Here is a 10,213-nt window from a genome sequence, read left to right as displayed (position 1 = left end):
AGTTTGACATGGGGCCCAGAATTCTCCTGTGGAATAACTTCTATGGTATAATTATTTTTCAGTTTGTGGGTCTCTTACCTGCTGGGTATGGGATTTGATTTTATTATGACCACACCCCTTTTATTGATTCATTCTGGCTTCCTCTTTGTCTTTGGATGTGGGGTATCTTTTTTTGATAGGTTTTTTCATGATTGTTCAGCAGTTGTGAATTCCTTTCACATGAATTTCATTTCATCACTGCACAGATTCTCTAGTTGTGATACACAAACTTAGTTGCTGTGCAGTGTGTGGGATCTAAGTTCCTCGACCAGGGATGAAACCCATGTTCCCTGCATTGCAAGGTGGATTCTTAACCACTGGACCACCAGGGAAGTCTCTGGGATTTATTTTTTAATGCTCAAATACCTAAGATACATTGATGAACAGATAATGATTACTAGGCAGAGTTTTCCACAGACACAGACCGATACAAAAAATGCATCTATATCTATAGCTATCTACCTGTCTATCATCTATCTATCTATCCATAGAGAGACAGAGACAGAATTTTCTCACACAAAAGTAATGATTGATAAGCCTGAAATTTCTAAGTGGGCCTGACAGCTGAAAATTCAGGTAAGAATTGAAGCTGCATCTTGAGTCTAAATTCTGTAGGACAGGAGTCTGGAAATTTAGGCCAGACTTCTATGCTGCAATCTTAGAAAGAATTCTTTCTTTCTTGGGTTATATCAGTCTTTCTTAATTAAGGCATTTAGTTGATTGGATGAGGCCCACACAACATTATAAAAGGTTAAGTGAACTGAGTGAAAGTCACTCAGTCATGTCCGACTCTATGTGACCCCATGGACTGTCCGTGGAATTCTCCAGCCCAGCATACTGAAGTGGGTAGCCTTTCCCTTCTCCAGGGTACCTTCCCAACCCAGGGATCGAACCCAGGTCTCCCGCATTACAGGCAGATTCTTTACCAGCTGAGCCATAAGGGAAGCCCATAAAGGGTTATGTACTTTACTAAAAATTTACCCACTTAAATGATAATTACATCTAAAAAAAAAAAATCACAACAACATCTAGATGGTTGTTTAACCAGCCTAGACAAGTTGCAGTCCACCCTTTGCTTATGTGGCATCCATACACATCTTCTTAAACGGTACTAAATCTGCAAATAAAAAAATAACAGGGTGGAATGGGTAAAAGTGCTTAAAACGTACAAAATTCCAGTTAAAAGACAAATAGGTATGGGGATATAATAATAGCATGGTGACTATAGTTAACAATACTGTACTGTATATTTAGAAGTTGCTAAGAGAATAAATCTTAACAGTTCTTATGAGAAAACAATGTGTACTTATGAGTGATGATGGATGTTAACTATATATACATCTAATACAATGTTATATCTCAATTTAAATAAATAAGAAAGTGTCAAAGACTGACTGGACTAGAAAAACAATAGTTAACTATAAGCTAAGCTATTTAAAAGAGGCATCTAACATACAAGGACATGGAAAAGTTGAGAGGAAAAAGGATGGAAAAAGATAATTGAATCATGCAAATAATAACCAAAACAAAACTGATATGGCTTTATTAACATTAGAAAAAATAAAGCTTAGTAAAGAGGATATATAAGAGGATAACAAGGAGAGGTGCCGATTCTAAGCTTTGTGTGAAGTTAATAACATCTTTCAAAATATATAACTAAATATGGTATAGAAATAAAGGAAACTGACAAATTTACCACCACAGTAGGATATTTTCAATACATTTTTTTCTCGATAATTATCACATTTAAAGGGAAAAAAATGAAGATAGACTATTTAAACCACATGATTAACTGGTTATATCTAATTGGTATATACACAATGGAACCAAAGTTACATTATTTTTTAGCTTACTATGATATAGTTTCAAAACTTTTCCACTTACTGTATCATGAAACAAATTTTGACAAATTTCAGAGAACTAGTATTATACAGACATCCTTCTCCAACAATAATTAGAAAGTATTAACAAAAAGAAAAAAGAAAAAAACTGATAGTAGAAATTGAGAATGTGCTTTTAAATAACTTATGGTCCAAAATAAATTGTAATAAAAACAGAAAATATTAAAAACTGAACAGTTGTCGAACTGTGTTTTCAGATATGTAGAATAAAGCTTAAACAGTACTTTAAAATTTATGATCTTAAATGTTTACTTTATAGAAGAAAGGATGAAATATAATTTGTGAATGACACAAATTCAGAAATTTGTTTTTAAAAAAAGAAAAGAGAACATAATTCTACCTTTTCTTATCTTTTTCTAAAATTTTATTTATTTACTTTTGGCTGTGCTGGGTCTTTGTTGCTGCATGGGCTTTTCTTTAGCTGTGCTGAGCAGAGCTACTCTCTAGATGTGGTATGCAGGTTTCTCATTGCAGACTTCTCTTGTTGAGGAGCACAGGCTCTAGGGCGTGGGCTTTAGGAGTTGTAGCATGTGAGCTCAGGAGTTGTGGCTCCTGGGCTCTAGAGCACAGGATCAATAGTTGTGGCGCACAGGCTTAGTTGCTCCACACAAATTAAGCAACTCCACAGCATGTGGGATCTTCCTAGACTGGGGGTTGAGCCCATGTCTCCTGCATTGGCAGGTGGATTCTTTACCACTGAGGCACCAGGGAAGCCCCTCTGCTTATCTTTTGTATACCCAAATGTATACTAATCTTCTCCCCAAAAAAGAATGCAAAATCCTTAGATGAGATTCACTCTCCTGTTTGATATTCTATAACTTAAATACTATGATATAAAGTTAAAATGTATATGTATATATGTGTGTGTATGTATGTATGTATAAGGAAAGTCAATACATTTTATGTTTCATGATAAGAAAATGAGAGAAAAAATTTAAAGACATTGGCTTAATATAAAAGTACATGTACATGTAATATGTAAAATGTATATATATTATACATTTACAGGTTTATATATATATATATGTGGGGGACTATATATATGATATAATTCATAAACACAAACACATGCATAGCAACATAAAAGAAATACTCATAACAATTACAATCCTCATTTCTGTAATTGGTCACATGGTTGTAGCTGGATAATTATCATCTTTCATTACACATTGCATATTTCCTGTGCCGTCAGCAAGTACCTCAGATAGTTGTGGGTTTTTTACCTTGTGGGGTGATCCAAGCCATTCCTGAAGTGTCAGGGACATTAGTAGTCCTACCTGAATTAGGTTGTTGTAATTTTCCATTGACCTCAGTCATACGACATGGTAGCATTAAGAGAACCTTAAGGGATACCCTCGATTCCAGACATATTCTTCCTTATCACTGTTGTAGACGACCAGTCCAATTTATTTCCCTTTGGTTGTTCATATCAATTACCCCAACTAGGATAGTAATTTCCTTTTGTCTGTTGATCAGGTGGTATGAGCCCAAAATGGCTAGGTGGCAGTCTTAACTTCTGGTTCCTTATTGTTTCTCTTGGTCTATATACTTCTTTTGGAAGTAAGATCTCTAGGCAAGCAGAGCATAAGTTTCTGAGGACTAAAAGCAAAAATTCGGCTAATGTGTCACTAGAAGTAATAGTGGGTGGTGCCCTCCCGTGTTCACCCTTTGATTGCTGGACCTGTGAAACAGCACCACATAGTGGCCACTGATTGAGAGCGTACACAGCCAAGGACAACCTGGCCTCAACTAAGCAGCATATTGCCAAAGAACTGGTGCTATAATTGAGTCTTCAAAATATCATTCTCCTGTATCAAGCCCTCTGCTTAAGGAGAACACGGTAAGATCAATGATTTTCGTAATCATGGGCTCATTTCCATGCTTCTTTCTCTGTGTAGTAAGTTCATTGATCAGAAGCAATGCTCTTATAGAAGAGTAACAGAACAGTGGGTAAGGCATTCCACTGCTGGTACTACTACTGGTGCATTTGGCAGAAGCATTGCATTCAAGGATTGAAAACCTCACCCAGAAAAAGTGCCTATTTCATTAAAAACAAAAATAATGCCCTTCCTTAATGGGAGTGATACAAAACACCTTGATGTTGGGAAAGACTGAAGGCAAAAAGAGAATGGTGTGAAAGAGGATGAGATGGTCAGATAACATCATTGAATCAACTGAACATGAATTTGAGCAAATTCAAATAGTGAGAGTTTATAAATAGCAGAAGATAGTGAATAGCAGAGGAGCCTGGCATGCTGTAGTCCATGGGGTCATAAAGAGTCCACCAGGACTTAGCTACTGAATAACAACAGCCAGGTACCTGTCTGATCACCACAGGAATAGTGTTACATCAGGGATTCAGAGTTGGACTCTCCTGCTGACACTTGGCCCGTCAGCAGTGACCATAACAAGGTAGTCCTTGGTGAGTGTAAGTTCATGTTGCTGAGCCCAAACATAAAGCTTATCCCTGCCACTATGATCAGTTTGTTTATAAGCCCACTGAGCAATGATAGGTCTGGGGAAACAGGCTGACAGGTATTTACAGGCTGACAAGTTATCCCATCCATTTGATTATTAATATCTTTCTCTGCTAAGGTCACACTTTGGTGAGCATTCTCATAGGACACAAATATCTTCATATTTTTAACATGTTAAGAGAGATCTAACCACGTATCTTTTTCCCAGACCTCTTTACCAATTTTCCAATCATGTTCCTTCCAAATATCTGACCATTCACTAAGCCTCTGGCCCTAGCAAATGAATCTGTACACAGTTGCACATCTGGCCATTTTTTCTGCCAAGAAAAGTGAATTACCAGGTGCACTTCTTAAAGTTCTGCCCAGGGAGGAGAATTTCCCTTCAGCACTGTTCTTCAGGGATGTTCCAGAAAGGAACAGTAGAGCAAGAGCTTTTCATTTTAGGTGTAATACCTGTGTAAGTACAAAACCGTCTATAATCCAGATGAGTCTTTCTTCCTGTCAGCTGATTGTGGAAAACTCCTCATGGAGCAATAGGTACAGGTTGGGAGAAAGAAAGTGCAGGAATGGGAACCAGGGGCATTTGGGCCACTTCTTCATGTAACTTATTTGTGCCTTCAGGGCCTGCTTGGCCCAAAGTTATATATACCACTTCCAGTGGTATATATGATGGAATGTTATCATGTGTGCCCAGTTCTATGGCTTGGTCAAATGACACAGTTGATGATGCGCAAGGCAACTTGGTGACCATGATTAAACCTTTAGTCTCAGAGCTATTTCTCAAAAGGATAGTAATGATCTTTGGAGGATGGATCCAAAATTTTAAGGGCTTTCCCAGTGATTTACCTTCCAAAGCTCCAGACAATTTCCTTATGTGCCACTGACACTTCAAGCACCACTGGACCTGCTGAATCATAAGGTCCAAGTGGCAGAGCACTTGGAGAGCAGCCTGGACCTGATGCAGAACTGTCACTTGTCTTGGGCCCCACTAAAAACTAGCAACTTTTCAGGTCACTCCATAAACAGACAAGAGCTGCAAATCCAAATAAAGAGTATGTTATTAGCAAAATCCACAAATACTGTGTCTTCAAAATTCCACAGGCATTGGATCTCTTTTTTGTCTACAGTAGTAGCCAGATGCAACAATTTATTATTTACCTCAGAAATAATATCTCAACATCCCCCATACCACTAGATGCCTGGATATTTCACTAACATAGAAAATCACTGAATTTTAGTAAAACTTATATCCTACTCTTGAGACATAAAGGTCTTACTGATAAGTCTTCAAATCCCAAAGATTACCAATAAGCCATCAGAAACTAGGAGAGAGGCATAAAACAGGTTTTCTGGGAAAAGAGAAAACCCCTGGCTTACAATTTGATCTTGAACTTTGCAGCCTCCAGAATTGTGAAAAAATAAAATTTTGTTATTGAAGCTACCTAGACAGTGACACATTGGCAACCCTAGCAAACCAACATGTCTGAGTACTCAAGTAAATGTAAAGCAGCTTTATTTATAATGTCAAAACTGTAAATGCCTCACATACCCATCAGCAAATAATTAGATTAAAAATTATGAGTTATTCATTCAGTAGTATACTTATAAAAATGTCAACTACTAATACAAGGTGAAACATTCATTATGCTGAATGAAAGACAGCTTATACATTAAAAACAATACTGAATCTCCACAAGAAATGGGGTATGATTTACAACCAGGTCACATCTATGCTTTTAGATTTCTATATTTCTTTTACTATACAGTAATATTCATTAACCTATTGACTGCCCTTCTCCTATAATTCCAGATTATTAAGTATATTAAAATGAGTCATTATCTTGAATATAGTATTTATTACATGTGAAAAACAACTACAAAAGCATACAGAGAAAAAATAATTTTGTCATTTCATAAAGTTGACTGATTTCTACAAGGTAAAACAATTTTGTCATTTCCCAAAGTTGACTAATTTCTACAAGAAAAAACAAGTTTGTCATTTCTGAAAGTTGACTGATTTCTACAATAAAAAATAAGTTTTGTCACCTCCAAAAGTTGACTGATTTATACAATATTTCTACATATTTCTGACAAGGTCACTTTTCCAGAATTATAAGATTTCTGTTAAGTTCTCCTTCCACACATTCAAATCACTTCAAAGGAACACAAGAATTTACCAAGAATAGAGAGTCAAAATTTGTGTAAAACCAATAAGTTACACAACTAGAACCCAGCAAATGCTCAATAAATGGTAATTATCTGTATCTTCTGTTATATGAGATCATTCCTAATAAATAAGGTAAGTTATATTTTGACATGACCTATTACATTCTGTTAATTTGTCCATTTTCTCTGTCTACCCACTCTCTTCCAGGTAGAGAGTGCTATAGAGGAGGCAGTAAAGGAGCTCCAGTGTAGAGAAGTGTCTCGGTTTACATTTTGTTAGAGATTAATGTGCATAGAAGAATAACAGACATTATTTTAGATTAAGTCTAGTATTAAACTAATAACTAGAAACCAGATTCCTTCCTACGGCATATGTCATTTTAATGAAAAAATATGAAAAACAAAACAGAAAGTTATCTGACATCTATTGATTTATCCTTGCCAGTAATCTAAAAGGTCAGTATATTGTAGCTATATAAAAAGTAATTATTGATGTTTTGTCCATTATGTCCTTTATGTCCTCAATGGGAAGTTGGCAAGTTGTTTAGACTCTCCTTGAGAATGAAAGTAAAAATAAATGGGTTGTTTACCAATTTGCCTGAATTTTGAAACCAGACACTATTCTTCCTTCTTCATTAAAAATAACTAGTATTTAAATTAACTAGTATATTGTGAATAAAACTGTAAATACAAGTATGCTTTCAGTTTTTAGTTAACTTTGAACAAATTTATCTGATTTACTATCAGAAAGAAAGACACTGGGCCACTAAACCTCATTCCTTTTTTAAAATTGCACTCTCAGCTTTTCCTCTTAGAAAGGCCAATATCAAAACCTGTTAATTCTTAAACTGCTACCACAAATTTACATGCAAGAATCTCCAGTATGCGGAAAAGGCAAAATTGAAGTAAATATTCAGTTAGCAAAGGTTCTGGTCACTAGTCTTATTATGTTAAGAATTTATTGAGTAGATTACACCTCAAAAATGAAATAGATAATTAGGACTGTGAATGCTGGCCTTTGAAATTTGGAATGTAGAATTGGAGTTGGATATTCTAAGTCACATATGTATAGATGTTTATTGTTCTAGGGAGGATCCCCCCTACAATTCCCACATCCTCAAACTTTACAAACAAAAAGAGGTCAAATACTCTATATCATTATATCAATTTATGTGGCTCTACCCAAACCACATTGACGAGATGTTTCAGTTTCTTAATGTGGTACAGTGAAAGAATATCATTTCTAAAGTCTGGCCAGAAATAAAAGTTTCATGTACTGCTGAAAGAGAAAGACTCCCCTGGAGGTCACCATTTGCTCATCTTTATTACTGGAAGATGATGAGGCAGGAGTATTCTAGTGAGGAAGCACAATTTCGTAATCATTCTCAGCTGCACAGGAAGAAGACGTAATACTGCAAGGTCTCCTGAGAAGGGCATATTCTGTTTCTGGCCTTTCTCTTAATGGTCTCACTCTCTTTGCGATGTTCTCATAACCATCATCGTTGGAGTTCAGGGAAGGTCTCCGATAGGGCCTATGATTAATGACAGTGTAACATACTTCTTCACAACCACTGACATTCTCACATCCCTGCAAGTACAAAGAAAAAAGAAATCAAGGATCTAGAATCAATCATCAGACTTGAACTCCTTTTTTCTTGTCTAATGATGATCTTGCACCTCAGGTATTCAAGGCCCTTTCTCCAAGCCCTGATGTCTTAAAGACTTCATTTTAGCAACATATCCTTTGCTTCAAACTGCCACCAATTCTGTTTTCATTTCACTACAAATAATAAAAGAGAATAACAAGACACTGTTATCTCCCTGAACATCTAGAGAAAAGTAGTTGTATACTTTATGTCACACATACTGAGGTATAATATATGCAACAATCAGAATCACAGATCTATAAGTAATTAATCAAATTGCATAACAATTCTTCATAGGATAAAATTTAATTAATGTAACTGAGAATCTAAATACATTTTCAATTGTATGGACCATGAAAGAAAAATTAAAATACTACTAATTAAATCAATAAAATGTTTGTGATATAATATTAAAAAGTGTTTTTTCATCTGTTGATTGATATTTACCATGTTTATAAATATAAAAGCTAAGTCCTGGACATAAAGATTAAAAAGGGAATGTGGAAAGCTAAAAAATAATATATGTTTTATGGTGGTCAGATTGTAGTTGTGAATTTGATTTACTTTTGTTATAGTAGCTTTGAAAATTAAAATATTAGACTTTGATAGACGTGAGAAAACAATACAAACTTACTAATCACCTAAATTTGTTCAAATATTTTTATTTTTTTATTTCTTTCTATTTTTGCATTATAATTTCCAGGAATAATATTTAAACTATGAAAGTCTTTGATAAATCCATTCAGAAATTGCATGTTAAGGAAGATCTACAAGTAGGTTTATATGAAGTTGTCTGTATTTTGCATTTATCACACAAATGTAACAATGATTGTATTACCTGATTAGAAGTGGATGGAACACCTTTACCTGGAGGGTAAAAATAAAAAGAAAGCAATCTAAGAGTTTTGGGACATCACAAATTGAGGGTAAGGAGATAATGAAAGGGTAGAAAAAAATGATGAAACTTCAAAGAGGTCCACTGTCTAAACATGTCATGATTCCATGTTATTATTGAGGTTCTTAAGGAAGGACACATCTTTTGGGGCAACAACAATACTATCTTTCTGTGTAAATGATACATACCAAAGTTGGTGACTAAATGTAAATTTTGAAGCTGGATAATAAAATTTTGTCCATAAATATGCTATGACAATACAGAATGGCAAGTATAAATAAAAAATAATTATTGCTATAAAATTAAGATATAAATGTTATAAAGTTATCATAGGAAAATCATACAACTCTTAAGATGAATGGTCATTATAGAGATAGGTACTGACATAACAAAAGTAACTATATCAAATTAAATACAGATTCAATTTGATTACAGCTATAAATATTGATTTATACATCTGTTAATCTAAGATTCACTGCTAATATTTTTAATAAATATGTTAGAACTATAGGTTACTATATTTAGACTACTAAATATAGTAAAGTCTCAATTTGTAAAAGGGACATTGAATGATTCTTAAATCTACAACCTAATAGGCTTGAAAGTGATTGTGAGCAAAATCATAGAATATGTTAAATAGATTCTATATAACAACAGTATGCTAGTAACTTTTAACACCTCATTGTTCTTCACAGAAAAGTCACATTCAATGCACTGATTTCAAATATGAAATATTATATTTATCCATATAATAATATATCTTTATAAATATCACAGTATGTAACAAATCAATTAACCAAATATGTTTTAAAATTAGTATTGTTTTATAATCAGAAGCTGAGGGAATTATGTAGCTTGAGCACAATTCAGTGGTAGCATTAGTGACAATTTGGAGAACCAAGCACAACTATGAAAGACATGAAAAACATCATACACCAGTGGGTGAAGTGGTTACAGCTTTTGGTGCTGAAAATGTTAACATATTTAAGAACAAGCATATTTATTCTAAGGTTAAAGATGTGAAACATGCCATCATTGTGCTAAAGTTCAGCTAAATGCATATCCAGAGTAGACTTCTTACTTGAAGTT

At 34.5% G+C, this 10,213-nt stretch overlaps 1 protein-coding gene across 1 annotated transcript in view; it reads right to left on the bottom strand.

Moving 5' to 3' along the window:
* Positions 1–1,556: 1,556 nt before the first annotated feature.
* Positions 1,557–10,213, bottom strand: part of GCSAML (germinal center associated signaling and motility like) — a 56,869-nt gene continuing 48,212 nt past the window's right edge. Inside the window, exons 4-5 of the mRNA XM_010807184.4 lie at positions 9,068–9,096; positions 1,557–8,171 (exon numbers count right to left, since the gene is read on the bottom strand). Of these exons, the coding sequence (XP_010805486.1) occupies positions 7,938–8,171; positions 9,068–9,096 (263 nt within the window). The 3' untranslated portion in view covers positions 1,557–7,937. The remainder of the gene's footprint in view (positions 8,172–9,067; positions 9,097–10,213) is intronic.

This window comes from Bos taurus, chromosome 7 (assembly GCF_002263795.3).
Source record: "Bos taurus isolate L1 Dominette 01449 registration number 42190680 breed Hereford chromosome 7, ARS-UCD2.0, whole genome shotgun sequence".
Classification (NCBI taxonomy): domain Eukaryota; kingdom Metazoa; phylum Chordata; class Mammalia; order Artiodactyla; family Bovidae; genus Bos; species Bos taurus.
Note: the sequence above shows the minus strand (reverse complement) of the source record. Positions and strands in the feature narration are given on the sequence as shown.